The sequence below is a fragment of the Topomyia yanbarensis genome, chromosome 2 (assembly GCF_030247195.1).
Source record: "Topomyia yanbarensis strain Yona2022 chromosome 2, ASM3024719v1, whole genome shotgun sequence".
In the NCBI taxonomy this organism is placed as follows: domain Eukaryota; kingdom Metazoa; phylum Arthropoda; class Insecta; order Diptera; family Culicidae; genus Topomyia; species Topomyia yanbarensis.
Window position 1 is genome coordinate 293,519,953 of NC_080671.1, and position 20,254 is coordinate 293,540,206.

General features: G+C 38.7%; 1 protein-coding gene across 3 annotated transcripts in view; it reads right to left on the reverse strand.

Moving 5' to 3' along the window:
* LOC131678654 (apoptosis-inducing factor 3-like) overlaps window positions 1-20,254 on the reverse strand; it is a 161,556-nt gene that overhangs the window by 66,067 nt on the left and 75,235 nt on the right. Inside the window, exon 1 of one of the 3 annotated variants that reach the window (XM_058958898.1) lies at window positions 7,484-7,651. The exons of the other annotated variants lie outside the window; for them this stretch is intronic. Coding sequence (XP_058814881.1) covers window positions 7,484-7,586 — 103 coding nt within the window. The 5' untranslated portion in view covers window positions 7,587-7,651. Of the gene's footprint in view, window positions 1-7,483; window positions 7,652-20,254 lie in introns of those variants that run through there. 3 annotated transcript variants of the gene reach the window in all.

Below are 20,254 nucleotides of genomic sequence, written 5' to 3' on the forward strand. Positions count from 1 at the left end.
TTCATATGTTACAATTTGCTATATACCCTCCCCATCAAAACATAATTTATTGAAGGTCTTTTAACGGTAATCTATTAATTAATCAAGTATCTCACTAGGTGATTGGCATTATTTGGCTGATCCATCTAGTAAAAATAGGCTGGTCTGTTCAGAAAATATATTCAAAAGAAAAGTTCCATATTGAGAGCTGTGATGAGGAAGCCCGCGCCCGCCAACGGAAATATACAGATTCTCCATGAAATATGAAATTTCATTTTCCATTTAAATTTTCAATAATGTACTAATGAACTTAAGTAAAAAATCTTAAGGTTAAGTATTTTTTGATCGATTAGTGGTTGAACAAATGAAATTATTTGATAAACTACATTGTTATACAACGTTCGCACTACCAGTTAAAACGGATTTTTATGCTATCTTGGTGGCATTTTTCTTGTTGCTAATTATTAAAACGTGTTATAAACATTGTATTATTAAACCAATTCTGCAGCGTTTTATGTTATATAGGTGTTTTATGTGGTAATAGGACTGACATAATTATATCTTCAGTACAGCGGTTTGTTTCATAATTAAAAAGATTTATTTTAAAATTTAAATTAGTATACCCAACCGTTCTATTTGTTGTATACTTTAAAACGCAATTATAACTGTGTTTTAAATACATAGTGTAGGACAGATATTCTGACTGGATAAACTGGGAAAACAATTTTAAGTCCAGTAACGCTTAAGACATGGCTTGAATTTGAATCGAAAAAGAACACCCGCTTAAACTGCTGCTGGGACAGTAAGTTCTGTTTTAAAATTTTCCGTTGTGTGCAGTACGAAACAAAAGTGTTTGAAATTAGAAAACAAAAAGTTCTGCTGGGAATGTGATTGTTTCCGATGCAATTACACTCAGATTTTTCACGCAGGGGATACAGGCCGTTTAAATGTAAACCGCGTAAATTAAAAAAAAAACGCGTTAATGAAAACCGCGTAAATTTCAAAATCCGCGTAAAAAAACCTGAGTGTACTCTCCTATATAAGATACTACGCTGCTGAACAGTGCAATAACTACAGAAGCACGTTGTCAGATGCCTTACTCATAAAAAACATATAACCGAAATATGAAACATGAAAACCAATAGGCTCTTTACCCTACGCAGCTACAAAGCGCCGTAAACATGGATTAACAAGTCACAACGCACACGCATGCATAAAAATAAATATATTTTTTTCAAACGCAACACTCTTAAGCAGCACACACCGTATTGAATTAAATCCAAACCACCCCACCCACCCACTTTGTTACTATGTTTTAATTGCCGCAAGGTTCTACTGTATCGATTTTTTTGGCTATTTTCGGCAAATTTGAGACTAAGAGAAACGAAAGCAATGAAATTGAAAGACGGATAGGTATTCTAGAGCGAATCAGTTATAAACTTAGAACGGAAAACTAGAACTAGGCAGGCTCATATGGGCATGATCGAAAGGCAATGTGAAGAATTTTTTGCCTTCTGCAGAGTAGGAGTTGGGCGTTTCACCCAAGTCTACCGCATGGTCTATGGTAGAACATAACTCATCATCATGTTTTACCGCCGACGCCACCCACTTTGCAAATCATTCTGTGACACCGTGCTGGTACCCGAAAAATCCGCACACGGCCACCGCTGCCGAAAATGCATAGCGTCTACCGCTTAGTGTAGTGCCCAGACGCTGCAGCCATGATCTTACCCGTTCGACATAAGAACAAAAACTGATTCAAACGGGTACGCGTCACCTCTATTTATAAACTAACCGTATATGGTTTAGTCACTTAGGTGCGAGTGTGTGCGCGAATGCATTGCCAACGTTACCGAAAATCGATAGCGGTTATTGCATCGCCCGAAGACTATGTTTCTCGTATGGGATAAGAGCAACAAATTTAAACTGATTTAAACGGACATGCGTTGCTTCTATTTATGACTTTTCGTGTTTCATTGAGCAACTAAGCTGCCCTCTATTGATGGCTGTGTCTGAGAAATCTGCCTCACGAATGGTAATTTTTCCGTTTTTCGTAAACTTTTTAAATTTACCAATTTCCAAAAGTCTACTTTTATTGGGGAGATATTAAATTATTACCAATATTTAAGTTAGGTGTTTCTGAATCGGTTGGTGTATGAATGATTAAAGTCCATCTAGTAATATCGGAGTTATAAGCGTGCAAACCTTACATAGTTTCGTTACATGGGAGATAGTTTAGATTTTAGAATGACACCTAGCCCCAGATAGTGGAGTAAGACATTTTTAATGTCAAAAGTAACTTAACGACAGCAGGTATACTGATGAATATTATGATTATAATGAATATAAGGAATAATATTATTTATTGAATATAAGCAATATTATGAATAGGTTATTTATTGTACACGCACAGTCCATATAATATGAGTAATAAATGGGTATCAACGAATACAATGAACATAATACAGTGATAAAACATGTTCCTTCAATTAACTCGGCTATGTTGGTCTGTTATGTCACTGAAAGCAATTAAATCATTTGATCGATGAAACGAATGTACTGGAATGGCAATGCGTAACGTCAAACTACATCTAAGGTCAGCAAACACGAGGAAACTGTTCAGCGGGTAAAAGTTAACCCGTCGAAGGTTCAGATACTCTCCGCTTTTTCTTATTTTTTTCTTGTTTCTTGAAGAATAGATCAACAAAAAACATATTCCTGATACCGGCACCTATCACATCATGAGTTATATGGATTAGTTCTTGGCTAGAATACTAAGAAATCTTACGGCAATATGCAGGACGCATAAGTGCCTTAAAATAAAGACCTTTATATACATAATTAAAAATAAAATTCTGAAATGGAAATTCTCATTTCAAAGCAGATAGTGGACATTGATGTACTTAAATTCGTTCATAGTTCATTCTCATCCTCTTGCTCCAAAGGTTTTATTTAGTAAAACTATCAAAATAGAGGTTCACATAATGCGACGCAAGTATTTAAGAAATCATGTAGAGAAGTATGAAACAAACACTAACCAATAACCAGTATGATGTATGACGCACATACCATGTGCGTCGTTGGTAAAATCTTGAAGCAGAAATTTTTAATCAAGAATTCAAAATTATTTTTGGAATTAAATAAATAAATAAATAAATAAATAAAAAATTAATAAATAATGCACACATAAACAACCAAAAAATAAACAAAAAACCGATTTAATCCACCTAGCAGTGAGATGAGACATTTCTTACACATATCACTATTGGATTAGTTTTCAGAACTCATGAAAAGTAGGCACCCAACTAGAGGTGGTATGAAAACAGTTTCTAGTCTTGCACGAATAAAATCTCGAATGAACTGAATAAATAATAGAAAATCAACAAAACGAACGAAATAGAAAGTAAAGCAAAAAATGAAATAATAGGTTTTTAAATTCATAAAATGAGTAAAAAAATTAATGTAAATCAAAATTATGAAATACACTAATCAAATTAGATGGCTATTAAATAAAAATTAAGATCAGGTGTATTTAGAAATAGTTATAAGATTAGTAGAATAAATTGACTCATACTAACAAATTGAATGAAATAAAAGGAATGACTGAGCATGAAATACATAAAATTAAAGATATGAATCAAATGAATCAAATGAATCAAATGAATCGAATGAATCAAATGAATCAAATGAATCAAATGAATTAAATGAATCAAATGAATCAAATGAACCAAATGAATCAAATGAATCAAATAAATCAAATTAATCAAATTAATCAAATCAATCAAATGAATCAAATTATTCAAATGAATCAAATTGATTTAATTCAGTGAATACAATAAATCAAATTAATGAAATGGATCAAATGAATAAAAAGAATGAATGAACAAAATAAATAAAACAATGAATAAAATATGTTAAATGCATAATATGAGTAAAATGCACAAAAAAACTAAACTGATCAGAGTGAATCCAAAGAATGAAACGAATAAAAGAAGTAAAATTACGCAGATGAACAAAACGAATAAAAATATGCTGAATGGAATAAGTAATTGAAATGAAATGATCATATATTTAAGGTTAAAAAACATTTTTGAATAAAGAAAATGAATAAACCGGATTGTACGAATTTGAGAACCATTGCATCAGAAAGTTTTGAAATGTTTTTGAAAATCACATCTTCTGAGAAAAGGCTAATCAATATACAATGGACTTTCTAGGGCTTCCGTCTTTTTTGGTTTTTTTCTTTTCGTTTTCATGCTTCTTTACTTGACGACGTCGTTTTAAGATTATCTGGTGTATCTACTTTATTGTTGGACCTTAATTAGTTATCAGGAACATGGAACGTTCAATTTGCTTTGGAATACTTTTGGTCACATAGTTGCGCGTTAAAATACTGTTCCAGTATTTTAACGCGCAATTAAATATAGTAAAGTGAGACAAGGGCACATGTGCTTTCAAGCCCCTTGAACAGAGAACGACTGAGGGAGAATGCGATTCTTGAATGAGACAGGTAGATATTTCAAAGTTTTTATTTGCCTTGAAGTTAATAGTGTGAAATGTCTATGCATAAAAGCCATGCATTCAGTTGATTGCAATGCAGTCTCTTTCCATTCATCCTTATAACTTGCATATTGTTTCGTTCGGAATTCTCGTGCAGGAAATATGGATAAATAAGTCCTATACAAACCAATACTGTGAAAAAGAAATGGTTCAAACTACTCAGTATATGCAAATATGGACGACGATAAGTTAGAAGACACATTGTAGTTGCATTCCCCATCGAGAGTGGGTACTTTGGAAGACTTCTTTTTCTGGATCTAATTTGTGGATATGTTTGGTCTTTGATCCGTTATTTTTCATGAAAGTTCGTACCAATACAACGAATGTGCATTTTCAATAATATCATTACAAAAAAGTTGTTCTTAGTTTTCACATGACATATTTGGGCATATACTTACCTTACCGTTCAGGCTAGAGCCTTTTTGTCTCTTGCTGTATGCAGAAGCCGTCCCCACTCCACTCGGTCCATTGCTGCTTGTCGCCAGCCTCGCAGTCTTCGAAGGGTCCGCAGGTCGTCCTCTATCTGGTCGATCCACCGTGCTCGCTGTGCGCCCCGTCTTCTTGTTCCTGTAGGGTCGCACTCAAGAACCATCTTCACCGGGTCGTCGTCTGACATTCTCATGACGTGTACAGCCCACCACAAACGTCCTATTGTTAAGGTATGCGCGATGGATGGTTCTTCCAGCATCTGATACATGGTTCATTCGCCTGCGCAACGTTCCTCTTCCAGCAGCACGCCACCATAGATTGTTCGAAAACTCCAAGGGTGCGTTGGTCCTCCACGAGCATAGTCCAGGTCTCGTGGCCGTAGAGGACCACCGATCTAATTAGCGTCTTGTAGATAATCAACTTCGTGCGGCGGCGAATTTTGTTCGACCGGAGCGTCCTCCGGAGTCCAAAGTAGGCACTATTTCCCGCCAAGATCCGTCTCTGAATTTCTCTGCTGTTATCATTGTCTTCGGTTACCAGTGAGCCCAAATACATGAATTCGTCGACCATCTCGATTTCGTCACCGTCAATCCAAACTCGGGATGGGAGGTTCACATTGTCGTCTTTAGAACCTCTTCCTCTCATGTATTTTGTCTTCGAAACGTTGATGGAAATTCCAATCCTGCTGGCTTCAGCTTTCAGTCTTTGAGCATATGTTTCATTCAAAATTCAATAGTTTAAATAGCGCACGTGGAATGTCTCTTTTGAAAATTTTCATCGTTAAACATCCATATTACCCAATTAAGCCAAATATTTTCTCATATAGCCATGAATTTCCTTAATTACAGCGTAGATACAGGCTTTGAATACAATTGAATTAAAGTTGAGTTGATGTAGCAGCAGACAAAAAATAGTTTTGTTTTCTCAAACCATCACAATTACATCGCACACATGAAATTGGCTTGGATATGAATAAATATTTCAGATTGGCAGAAGATCTTATCACACAACTTAGAAATGGATACAGAAATAGCTGGATAGATGCGATAGAAGGGAGACAGCGAGAAAAAGAGAGAGAGAGAGAGAGAGAGAGAGAGAGAGAGAGAGAGATGGGGGGGCGTGTGAGGAATGGCAAATGATGGTTAAGGTACTGACCTTATTTTTATAGATATATTATGCGATATGTTGATTCCTTACATTATTATCATAAATAATGTAAGTAGAAATTTTTGTGCCATAACCAGTATAACCTAAATCTTGCAAAAGAGCTAAATTTTCGCTAGAGTTTTGGGCTTCAAACATACAATTGCTTTCGGTGACGCCACGAGTATAATTATATGAGAAATCTTTTATCTCACTGCTAGATGAATTACTCTTTGATCTGTGTATTGATATACCATCCAACATTTACCTCATGATTGAACGCAACGCCTAATCCAAGGGATAAATACTAGAACTCGCTGTTTCACTATCAACACATTTTTTTGTCTTTGACGTGAACTTGTATATTGATTTTTGAGAAATAGTTCATTTATTATAGAGGTAATTCACAAAATGTTCACAACATCGAATTCCTTGAATCACGTAGATGTGTTTTCATACCCCGATATTCAAAATCGGTTTAGTTTTGCCCCTAAAACACCAGTAAAGCAATACTCTGTATGAAACAATATCATTTTTAATTAGTGAAAATTGGTAAGCGAGGAATAAAAATACAAAATGTTTAATATCTCCGCCGCTCGTGCACGGATTTTGACAATTTGTGAGACAATATCGCATTGGTCGAAAGCTATTTGCGAAAAACCTGCCGTGTTTTGACAAAATTGCCCATATCTCAGAAAGTAAACAACATATCGAAAATCAAAAATAATAGTGTCAAATGGCAACGTTAGGCCTTTCATTTGAAACTAGTTTCATTAAGATCGGTTCAGCCATTGCTGAGATAATTACATGACATTTTGTACATACATACATACACACATACACACACACATACAGACATTGTCTCAATTTGTCGAGCTGAGTCGATTGGTATATGAAACTCGGCCCTCCGGGCCTCTGAAAAAGTTTTCAAAGTTTGAGCGAATCCTATACATTTCTTTTGTAAGAAATGTAAAAACAAAAATCGATAGGTACTGATGTAAATTGATGTTTTTATGCAAAATGTTTATCGGGGTGAACCAATTCGAAAGCAAAAATTTCAACCAGATTGGAAATTTGCAACCTTATTTAAATCCGTTCATAAATCGCCAGAATGGAAGGCATCCAATTTATACGTAGAACAGTTATAAGAAATTTATCCATGGAATGAATATCTAACAATTAATATGCAAAAAATGCATATATTATTTGTGGCAATCATAAGTATAGTGAATTTAATAAGTGGTCGTTGGATAGTATGGAAAAAGTAGGATGCCATCATAATCGAATTTTTTTTTTTTTCATTGTATAATGAAATCGTATGGTCCCTACCCTTTCCCGTCAGACATCTTAGTGTTCCAATTTACAAACTTACCCCACATACACATCGAAAACCTTCTATAGCACCCCCAATATACAGCAGAAAAAGAACGAACTCGGTCACCTGCTGAAACAAACACTAATCGGAGTCTTGGCATCAATCGAATTCTCAATGTTAAAGTAAAACTAAACAGACAAAAATGCTACCACCATTAAGAATTAGCCATTCTAATGCTTATCCACCGAGACGCACTCTGATCCAAGAAACAGTTCTAACGATGTCCGGAATTATGCTATGGAAACTTTGAGTGTAAAAAAGAAGAATAATATTAATAATTCAAAACGATCTCACCAAATTTTGACATATCCATGCTTCTATACGTCTTATGACAACGTTCATCCGTCAATTCGCAGACCATTAGTCCAGTACGGCACGTTCTAGTTCAAACATGACGGTATTTTCTCCCATTTAGAGCGACAAGGAATATTTACTTAAACTTTTGTCGTTCTTTCATAGTTTGAAGCCAATATTCATCAAATCCAAAGGGAAAACTAATTTTCCTTTTATAGTCCGCCAGGGACTGTGATTTTGTTCTACCATCGCTCAGTTTTGAACCTCAACAGTTTCTGTTCCTTGTTTACCACCATTCTGCATCCAATACAATCTTTAAAATAGCAACGCGAAGCCACATCGCAAATGCACACAAGTAGAATAAACCTCAGAAAACATTCCCGAACAACGAGACTTGACACGAGAAAAAATCTTGGGCGTTTTTTCAAAACGTCATATCTGCAATGAGTTACTCTCTTTGTTTACTTTCTCTTCTGTTAATAATTCGGTCATTTTAACATTTATCTCTCAACTCTTTGCATAATATGCTAGTTAAAACCACCGTCTTTCGATCTGTACTGTAAAATAAGTGAAAAGTGTTATAGTGACGCCGTAAAAATCGAAAGAGAAAGTAAACAAAGAGAGTAACTCATTGCAGATATGACGTTTTGAAAAAACGCTCAAGAAATGTCCGTCCTCACTGATTTTCTTTTTGAGGTGAAGTAACCAAAAAACGGGGTCCAACGAGTGCTGGACAGAGGCGAGGTATTGGATACGCGCAAAATATATGTGATTTGACAACCACAGCCTACCCCTGATTATAAATGTACAAAACTATTGATTTTCAACGGCTAACAACTTCCCTTTCAACGATACTAAGTGTCCGCTAATATTTTGCGTGCAGTCCTTTCCTATAGCAAGCGAAAAAAGAACTGTCGCATATTCCAGTCTTGCAAATATAAGCCATGAATGTCGTACACTAATTCATTTTGAACCGCTGCACAGTGTTTCCAAATAGACAAAAACGAAATTGTTAAAATATTCCCTATCTTATTAAAGTATTAGTTTGGTGTTTAATCCCCCTAAAGCTGAGAAGAAATTTTTTTGTTTGGTCATTTATGAAAATAAAAAACTGCATTCAGCAAAGTTGTAGCACTTTTTTGGTTCCATTTGGGGTCCCAAACAACTGTGCAAAATTTGGGGTCGATTGGTTTTGACCCGGCGTAGCGCTTTGCGTTTGAAATTTGTAAGGAAATTAGTATGGGAAATCCTACTTTTTTGCATTATCAATTCTACAGACTACAATTCTTCCTACAGTATGTCAACAAATAGACAGAAATGTAGTCCAGGACATGCTGAACAACTTTGCTGAAGGATATATGGTGTTAGAAAATCTCTAAAACAGGTTATAGCTTGTTACACGGGTGCGTTTCGGCTTCGCCTCATCAGAAACCGACACTAACTTTTTGTCGGAATAGATTAGCGCCATCTTGACGCAAATCCATTAAAACTAAAACACACTTTGTGTTTCAATCGAACGACTGATCAAACGTGATGTCCCGTCCGGTAAACATCAAAATTTCTCACCAGGGCGAATTTTTTGTTGGTAAAACCAGTCTTTGCACTTGAAGGGCACAAATCCTTATTTGTTACACGGGTGCGTTTCGGCTTCGCCTCATCAGAAACCGACACTAACTTTTTGTCGGAATAGATTAGCGCCGGCTTGACGCAAATCCCTTAAAACTAAAACAAACTTTGTGTTTCAATGAAACGACTAATCAAATGTGAGCAGAAGTTCTGTTTATGCCGATGAGACACAGTGAAGCCGAAACTTGTCTTGGCTTAGCAGGCCTATGCGAAAGCACTATGCTATATTTCACCTTAAGGAGGAAAATTGGGTAAACACTAAAATATCTCACTAGGGGAAAAAACACTCCACCAGAGTCCCAGTTTAACAGCAACTTTGGCTTCAGATGATCGAGCAGCATTGAAAAGGGCATTCTATCAACTCACAGTGCGTATTAAACTGAAATATAATCAATGCAATCCTCTGCCATATCAACTCGACATCAGTTGATTCAGTCTGTAACTTTACTTATATTGATATAAGTCAATGCGAAGGGATTACGTTACTATTATACACAGGACATTGTGCAAATGTTTTAAAATAATTCATCTGAACATTCCAACTCGACAATATTTCAGTTATTATATAGTTGTCTATATATTAAAGCTAGCCCCCCTCCTCTCCCCTCACTATGCCCTATTGCTAAACTAGCAGCGCTCATAAAATTGAGCTAAGGGTTTTGAATAATTCATCTAAGCATACCAATGTGAACTAATAATTCAATTTTTTGGTCTTTTGGCTTAAGTGCCAATACCTTATTTAGGACTGGTGGTATCCAACGGGGAAAAACGATCGGAAATGGTGAGAGAAGCTAAGCAATCATGTGAAAAAAAATTCCCCACCCAGAGGCGAGACTCGAACTCGCAACCTTTGAGACTCCGGCCCAATGCACTAACCCTTATGCTATCCCTGGGTATGGTGACATCCCAGAAAGAACATATGATTATCCCACTGGCGACGGTGATCGTACCAAAGATAAACTCAAGATTACTAGGTCCCATACAAACCATTAACAAAAGATGGTTCAGCAACCGTGAACCGGTGAACTCAATAATAGTATGATTTTGCTGTCCCCTCGTTAATAGGCGTCGATAATTTTTAGAACGCGTCGACAAAATGCTATGGTTACGAATCAAATCAAAGTTGCAGACAATCTTGTTGTGCAAGAAACATGTAATCTATACGGACAGTAAAATATATTACAGGCTATGTTTACAACTAAAGGCCTATTTGCAGAGCATATATGGACGAAATTATTGAAGATAACTCGTCCGTTTCTAACAGTTTGTATCCTAAGCAGGTGATTATCGTAACAATTCCAACTAAGAAAATTTGCAGGTTATCATCGACTTGACTCTACCGACTTTCGTTGCTGAATCTGACGTAAAATATATCAATTGTTAGTCAGCAGACTAATTCACTAATTTAGTTATCAATAGCAAAAAGTTATATTACTTCATATATCACCTAATTTTCGAACTTTGAAAACCTCAAGGTTTGTTTGTTTTTCTGCCGAAAATTTTCTTGTTATGTTCGTAATAATTCATTGTCATAGATACGACGCAAAGATCGACGTTGTTTCCTTTTCGCAAGGCTTCGCTTCAGTTCATTATTGAACTGTCACTCTGACGGTGAACCGGGCGCATCGAGGGGTCGCATTTGGATGGTACATGGGAAACATCGGACCACTCTATCTTGAGTTTATCTTTGATCGTACCCTGCCTGCAAAGCGAGGAATCACACACAACGGCAGCTGATCACCCCAACACACATTTGATCTATTTAATTTCCCCGCTAGATACCAAGGCCCGGGTTTTTATAATCGTCTGATGTCTAATTTTTAGTTCGTTACCCATCGTACTTCGGTGGGTGACAGAGCTAATGAAGACTGTCGATTTCTGGTCCCTTGCCCAGTGAACAGAGGTATGACGGGAGCGAACCCGCCCGTTCGAATTAAACTAATAATTCAATTTTTTGGTCTTTTGGCTTAAGTGCCAATACCTTATTTAGGACTGGTGGTATCCAACGGGGAAAAACGATCGGAAATGGTGAGAGAAGCTAAGCCATCATGTGAAAAAAATTCCCCACCCAGAGGCGAGACTCGAACTCGCAACCTTTGAGACTCCGGCCCAATGCACTAACCCTTATGCTATCCCTGGGTATGGTGACATCCCAGAAAGAACATATGATTATCCCACGGTGATCGTACCCTGCCTGCAAAGCGAGGAATCACACACAACGGCAGCTGATCACCCCAACACACATTTAATCTATTTAATTTCCCCGCTAGATACCAAGGCCCGGGTTTTTATAATCGTCTGATGTCTAATTTTTAGTTCATTACCCATCGTACTTCGGTGGGTGACAGAACTAATGAAGACTGTCGATTTCTAGTCCCTTGCCCAGTGAACAGAGGTATGACGGGAGCGAACCCGCCCGTTCGAATTAAACTAATAATTCAATTTTTTGGTCTTTTGGCTTAAGTGCCAATACCTTATTTAGGACTGGTGATATCCAACGGGGAAAAACGATCGGAAATGGTGAGAGAAGCTAAGCCATCATGTGAAAAAAATTCCCCACCCAGAGGCGAGACTCGAACTCGCAACCTTTGAGACTCCGGCCCAATGCACTAACCCTTATGCTATCCCTGGGTATGGTGACATCCCAGAAAGAACATATGATTATCCCACTGGCGACGGTGATCGTACCCTGCCTGCAAAGCGAGGAATCACACACAACGGCAGCTGATCACCCCAACACACATTTGATCTATTTAATTTCCCCGCTAGATACCAAGGCCCGGGTTTTTATAATCGTCTGATGTCTAATTTTTAGTTCATTATCCATCGTACTTCGGTGGGTGACAGAGCTAATGAAGACTGTCGATTTCTGGTCCCTTGCCCAGTGAACAGAGGTATGACGGGAGCGAACCCGCCCGTTCGAATTAAACTAATAATTCAATTTTTTGGTCTTTTCGCTTAAGTGCCAATACCTTATTTAGGACTGGTGGTATCCATAAGAAAATGCACAATTTTTGTGGTACAAGTTTATTTTTATCTCTTACATCTGTTGAGTTATCGAAATTTTTAGTGCCAAAAAGCAACATTTTGGTATGAAATAACACTCCAATCCGCAAATTTCCGCAGACAAAGCCATATTCATTCGAATCTATAAAGCAAACGCTATCAAATCCAGGGAAAACCATTTATCGCAGGCTGTCTCTTGCATGCAAAAACATATATTCAAAAAACGACTGTGAAACCCTTTTATAAGGCCATTCAAAAATTACATCACACATTTAAGGGTAAAAGGAGGAGGTATGAAGCATGTTGTTACATGGTGGAGAAGTAGGAGGTGGGGAGGGGTTAACGGCCTTCAAAACGTCAGCTCGACTTTCAGTGGGACGGGGCAGATTTATGTTGTACGATGGTAATGTTTGCAAATACTCTTCCGAAGGGACGGTATAGTCGCTTCTAAACACTCCGCGAAAGAAATCAACAAAAAAATTTACGGGATCGACTGGATATTGCGCGTTTGCCTTTTTAAGAAAAACGTCAGTGGGAGTACTACCGGATCGTTTTCTGCTACTAACAAATTTCCAAAATGTTGCAGGGTGATAACGAAGGCTGTTTGTTGAAAGAGCTTCCGCTCCGGCCGCTCAATAATAAAACTGGGCAAACTTAAACTCAAAATATATATTTCCCCAAGCCACATAATTCTTGACACCTACATTCTTCCACTTCTCTTGCCTAAATACTGTTCTGCTCTTTCTGTTCCATTCCTCCGTTCCTTTCCATCTCTCTCTTCTCCATCCTTCCCTCTCTTCTTACTCTACTGTTTTCACTTTTCGGGGTGCACCCTCACACTACATGCTGCGACTCACGAATTCCAATGGCCATGCATCTGCGACGACGAGTGGTTCGCTCCATGACGGCCACGCCGTTCAAACTTTCCAACGTTGTATTTCTCCGTCTGAGCCACGTGCTTCCACCGCTCCTAGCGGTTAGTCGTCGGATGCCCGAGTCTGATCGTCGACACTGCTTCCTACCACGTGAAACTTGAACCAAAGCGATCCACCAACAAAACCCTCTGATGAGGGTTTTTAGGTGCTCAGTTTCTGGTTACCGCCTCTCGTGGCCTTGATATAATGCTACGCGGACTGTGAATTCACATCCAAATCCAGCTTTCCGGATCCGATGTTTCCAGCGGGTCTGATACTGGAAGGTGTCCGTGGTGAACCACCGGATACTTAACCCCACTTTTACATCGCTCGCAAAACTTGCGACGTGCCTGCACTCTGTTCGCTTTTTTTCTTCTGTCCGTCTCTCCAACGGAAGCGCGGTTTTGACAGCGTTTGCAAGCAATTTTGTGGCAAGCGGAATGTTTTCAAGCTAATTTTCATGTTGTGCTGATATCGGTTAACTCTATTTTACACACTTAACATATACTGACTAATTTAATGCATACTGCGAGGAAATTAATAGCCTAACGACGTTTGCCCAATATAAATGTAACATGTTGTTGCACATGATTCAAATACTCACGAAAAGCGGAAGTCTGGGCAGTTTCGTATTGCAGTTTTCATCTGATTTATGGTTGAATTTATGCGTTGTTTTCGCATTACGCAAACGGTGAATCTCAGCGTTCCACTATGGAAATTTGAAATCCACCCTCCTGTTGACTCGTTTCAGTGGAACCTTTTGGCGGAGTATATCATATACTTTTCCATAAAACAGCCCGATTATATAATAACATAAAATAACAATAAATTGGGCTGATGTTACCAAATTTTTTTTGATATCCCTGCAACGGGAACAGGCTTCGGACACCATCGTTCCACCACATTCTTCGTGTATTCTGCTTGTAGTTTTTAAACCATTATATTCAATGGCATGGCATTCAATTCCTGGGAAAAGTATCGTAGGAGCGAAAAACTTGAGGTGTCCGCACGGACAAAACGGACATCGGGAGTTTTCACATTCTCCGAAAGACACTGCTGCTTTCCCATGTCATTAACAAGTCCAGACGTCCTGATCTTGTAATGATGCTCGGAGCACACGCTTGAAGCCAGTTTCACAATTTTTTTCACAATTTACGACGCACTCGTTGTTTCCACGCCTTTCAACGAACATACTTCCTCCTTTTCAATTTTCGGTATCAGTATGTATTCAAAATCTGAAATTGGTCAAAAAATCACAAAACCAAAAAATGACAGCTGCGATTGTTTTGCGTCCTACGCGCGTGGCTACTACAATCTTTTTCAATTTGACTTTGAATTTGTATTGTGTATAAATTATAGGGTTGGTGTTATTTGATATACCGCATGACAGAAATGTTTAACAAAAATGGTTGAAACGATAAACCGGATTTCGGAATAACTGGAACCGGTTATAAAGTGTTCCGGTGTGCCCGAATGACTTTATGTATTGTTCGTAGAAAACCGAGTCGGTGTATTTTGATGTGCCGCGGGACAGAAATATTCACTTAAAATTCAATCGATGAAAAGGCGTCCGAAATCACCGAAATGGGTCGCAAGGTTTCCCCGTGTGTCTTTGACAGTGGCGTAGGAAGAAATTTTTTCGGGGGATATGAATATTTTTTGTAAATATATAAAAAATGTTAAAAACGATCTGAGCAGGAAAAAATGTACAAAAACCAACAACTCAGGGAACGGATTTGGGTAGTCACCCGACCCTCTAATGCAACTAATCTTGCACGGAACCTGATTCCTCCCCGGCATTACTTCGGGAAGCAATTTTTTAATGTGCACAACAAACACTCCTATCAAACTACTTAGTAGGTATGTAGTTCTTTTAGTAGGGTCACAGCACCCATCCTCGACACACTACCAGTTTTCGACCATCCACACAACGTGGCAATTTCTGTATGGTAGTAGGAAAGCTAGCTGTGGGTCTAGAATTAGTGCTCTTCCCCTACGAATACAATCTGGGCGGCAAACTTCAAACTGTTTAATTTGCTGAGTTCTTCAGTTTACTTGTGCTATTAAGTACTACTTCCTCCTTGAGCTTCCGACTTGTTCGCGAACTACTTGGTCCCGACGATGGATCTAGCCTACTCCGACGAAGAGTTCCCCGGCGAGAGAAGTTCGAAAGCGAGCCAACTAGCCAGGTGCCGAGGTCAGATCGGCGATTCCGGCAGAGTAGAGCGTCCGTTTTGCGGGAGCCCCGGCGCGACTGGTTTTGTCTCGTCGTGGTCTACACAGTCTAGTTCCCGGTGGTGAATCTGGCTGTATGCTGACGGAGAGTTCCCCGGCAAAAGAAGTTCTCCCGATACCGATTCTTCCTTGATTTCAGTACCACAACTTCTTGACCGGTGCCATTTAGCGCCGCAACTCCTTTGAGCGCTTTAGTTCTCTTCTTGTGCCATTTAGTACTACTGCCTTGAGGAGCCATTCAGCAGCTCCTCGACTTGTTCGCGAACTACTCGGTCTAGTCCCCGACGATAGACCTGACCTACTCCGACAGAGTTCCCTGGCGAGAGAAGCTCTCCCGAAACCGAGCCGATCAACTGGGTGCCGAGGTCAGTTCGGCAATCCCGGTTCACTGGTGCCCCGATGACCCGCGACTGATGGTGTCTCGTCGCGTCCCCAACGGTGAACCTGTCTTATGCTGACGGAGACTTCCCTGGCGAAAGAAGTTTTCCCGATAACGATTCTTCGTTGGTTTTCGCTATATTTCTATTGGAATACAGTAGTGATTCGCTGGTTGGGCGACAGGCTATGTCCAACTAACGAATTCGATTCGCTAGTTGGACCGACTGTCAAATTTCAAAAACTCTCCAAAGAAGACGTTAGTAGTGCAAAAGATTGTTCAATAGATTGTCAAAGTAAATTTGACATGAGATTTTGACATTCAGATGCTAGCTAGCGGAGGTCCAACTAAAAAGCGGTCCAGTTAAAGAGTGTCCAACCAGCGAATCACGACTGTAATCGGAATCGGTGGGGTGGGTCGACGACCCATACTCTGTGCTCTGTTGCAGTCTACTCGGATAGTCCTCGGCCGTGAGTCTTGCTTATTCTGCAGAGAGTTCCCTGGCGGTGATTGCTCACCTGAAGCAGTTGCTCGATGTTCATCACGCCGTTTCCGCTATTAGACGCAATAAATCTGGTGACTGCGTTCCACGTCTTTATATCGCTTGTCATTCTGTAGGCTACATTATCCGGGTTGATGCCTGGTCCTCCCGTTTTAAGTGGCTCCCCGTCGCTTCAAACCTCTGACATTCGAAGATCACATGCTCCGGTGTCTCCTCGACGTTCTCACACCCCGAGCACAATGGTGACGTTGCGTACCCGAACCGATGAAGATACTTTCTGAAGCAGCTCTGGCCTGACAGGAGCTGTTTCAGGTGGAAGGTCATCTCTCCGTGCTTTCTATTGGGTCAACAGGTTTGAGATGAGCCGGTAGTTCCACTTCCTTTTTTCCGTATTTTCCCATTCCTGCTGCTATGCTGTCACCATCGAATCGATTCTCATTCTCTTCCTCACCTTTCTGACGTTTCATTGATTGTAGCACTTGATATCCTCCGGCTAGGGTGATGCAGATGGGAATCATCTCGGCGATAACGCATACTGCCTCCGGTATGCAATCACTCCTCGTACGACCACCAGCCGGAATGTCCTGTTCAGCTTTTCGCGGTTCCGATTGGATTTCAGCGCCGCACCCTAGGTAGGGCCGCAGTGTAGATGACGAAATACTAGATAATAGACCGACATTTCGCAGGTGTAAGCCACGTGGTTGTTAAAGCTCAACCAGTCGTCGCTAATCACTCCCAATTGCAATCACATGCCCTTCGACGGTGATATGTAGTCGCTGAACCGGTGACACCAAAACCCCACCCACCACCACGCCACTGGTCTTTGACTTTACGTTTACTGGCCATACAGCCTAGGAAACTTGAATGAATTTCTGATCATCTACAGGTAATGATCATTTGTTGGTAATTCAGTTGAAAAGGTTGAAAATAAACGACAAGCTTTACTCGGTACTATTGATTGGTACACGTACGTCAGAGTTGCATAAAAACAGTGAAATTAAATCGCTGTTTTTTCAAAAGTGACGTTTGCTAAAATTTACAAGGTTTTCCCAAAAAAGTGAAAATATAAGTAATTGGCTATTATCTATGACGAACTGTACACATTTTGTACAGAACAGATAGTTGAAAAGGTACTTGTGCTTTTGAAAACATGACGAAATACAAAAAATGTTTTCCTGAAAAATATTCCTATTGGCGCTAACGTCACAATTCTTATTGATCGCAGCTAAAAATCCTTCAAGTTCTTTCCCGTAATATGTTTCTACTATCGAACAGCTGGTTTTTGTTTTTATTTCAATGAAAGTGTCAATAAAGTACAAAAGTTATACAATGTTTTTTTTCATAAAAAAATCCGAACCAATTTTTAATAGCTGATTTTAATTCAAAACACTGAATATTACGAAAACATCCAGTGACATTTGTAATAAAATTATCGAATTATTCGGTAGTTTTTGACATATCAGAAAAATCTTGATTACCGAACGCTCTGTAACTAGCTCAATCACCGAACTGGTTACTGAAAATTCAGCTGTTGAAAGTTCGGTAAAAAATTACCGAATACTGCGAATATTGCTAAGTGTATGTGGAGTCGAAATTTATTACGTAATAAATTTACATAATTTGAGCGAGGGAGCAATATAACATTGCCACATTTTAGTATCCAGTACATTGACTGTCGTTTTACGCATAATTATCCCATGTATATAGGGAATCCCATAGAACAAGGGACAAATATGCTCATAACGGCAGTTGATCGCATTGATCGTTTATAGACTACAGCGCAAATTCGTTAGGGCCCGTTCATAAACCACGTAGACTCATAGGGGGGACGGGGGGAGGGTCTGGCAAAAGTCTACGAGGGGGGATGGGGGGTCTTTGAAAAAGTCTACGTAGACTTTTATTTTTTGTTATTCTCGTATTACTAATTATGAATGCGATTTAAAGAGAATTCTCGACAAACATATGATTACGGCTTAAAAGCCAACTGTCAAAATTCTCTTTGAATGCAAATTCCGGACAAAGCGTTACTCGCCAATCACAGATGTTGGTAGTAAACAAAAGAGAAAAGTTTTCTCTTTCATTAACTGCTGTGAACTGTGCTCGAGCAGTAACGGTTTGTCCGGAATTTCCTTTCAAAGAGAATTTTGACAGTTGGCTTTTAAGCCGTAATCATATGTTTGTCGAGAATTGTATTCAAAATATCGGTCTATTCAGTATTTATGCAAAAACTTCAAAGCTAGTACACTATTAAGGTAACTACTCGTTAAGCGACCACTCAACCCAGAACCCACGATTTTTTTGGACAACCTCACACGTTGTTTCTTGCGTATATTTTGATATAGTTTTGATCTAGGAATCATACAAAATGGCAGTTCTAAAGACGATCGCCCAAAATTCCTATCGACGGAAGATTTTGACTGTGAAATCATATGAGACACCCCTAGTTAGCAGACATGCATGGACCATTAAATGCATGAACCATAAAAAGTTAAAAAATGGTCAAAGTTAAGCATTGTAACAACAAAACACCCGATTTTTAACAATAAGTAGATTAATTTTTTTTATTTATTGATTTCGGTGGTTAAAGCAGTAGTGTAGTTAAACTTCTACAACAAAGTGTTTACTCGAGTTAATCAGTTTCTCTTGCAATCATTTACACTGATTACAAAATCTTTAAACACCCGTTAAATTTTACGTCTTGACCCTATGTAACTCCGTGCAAACCGGCTCTACTATATTTATCTTCGAAAATATTCGGAGTTAAACTTTGATACTTTGCGATAATACTTTAAGGTGATTTAGATTATCTTATTATCTTCGAAATATTGAAATTTGTTCACGAAAAGTGAAATTTGTGTGCATGTTTGGTTTATTATTTTAGTCTAGATGATAGTACACATCGACAGTATTAATTTGTAATTGTTTCTTTCAATTTAACAATTTTGAATGCACCAGTAAGTCTTAAAAAATATTTAGCAATTCTGCATTGTTGGTGTAGGTCGCACTTCGGCCAAAAATTAAGCTAGTTATAGCAATATATCTTTTTATATATATTTGAGTGACTAACCTTGAAAAGAAGTATTCCGCTACACAAACGTTGGAAAGCACCTTGAATTAATTGATTTGATCAATCATAGACAAAAACCAATGTGAAAAACCTTTCTTTAATATTTAAAAAGCTTGAAATAAATCCTAGCGGTAATTTTTAATTGAACATTATAATGTGCTTCTTGCTAAATTCACATTTCCTGCAAAAAAAAAATTAAAAGTCTACGTTGACTTTTGGCGTGGGGGGGGGGAGGGGGGTTAAGTCTACTAAGGTCTACAAGGGGGGGAGGTTAAAAATTCTCAAATTTCGGTCTACGTGGTTTATGAACGGTCCCTTAGTTGGGTCACGACTGCGCGTCCCAATCTAGCGATTCGTATCCGATAATTGGAGCAACTGACAGCTGGCAAAAAATTACACGAGGGAAACGGTGATTGTTTTCTTTCTAGAGAAAAAAAAACAAACAGAAATATTTTGCGGTTCACGAAAGTTAGCTGTTTCTTCCCAGTTTAAAAACGAATTTTGTGACAAAGAAAGATCTCAACAGAAGTCAACTAATGAGCCTTTTGAAATCGATGGCTTGTAAATGTCAATACCGTTTTGACTTTCAGTTTTGACATAAGAGTGTCCTTTAGTTGAGGCATGCCCTAACTAGCGAGCACCCAACTAACGAACACCCCAACTAGCGAACCCCCAAATAACGAATTTGTGGTATACCTTGTTTCAAAAGCTCATTACATCATGTCATTACGGTTCTTCAACACGACTG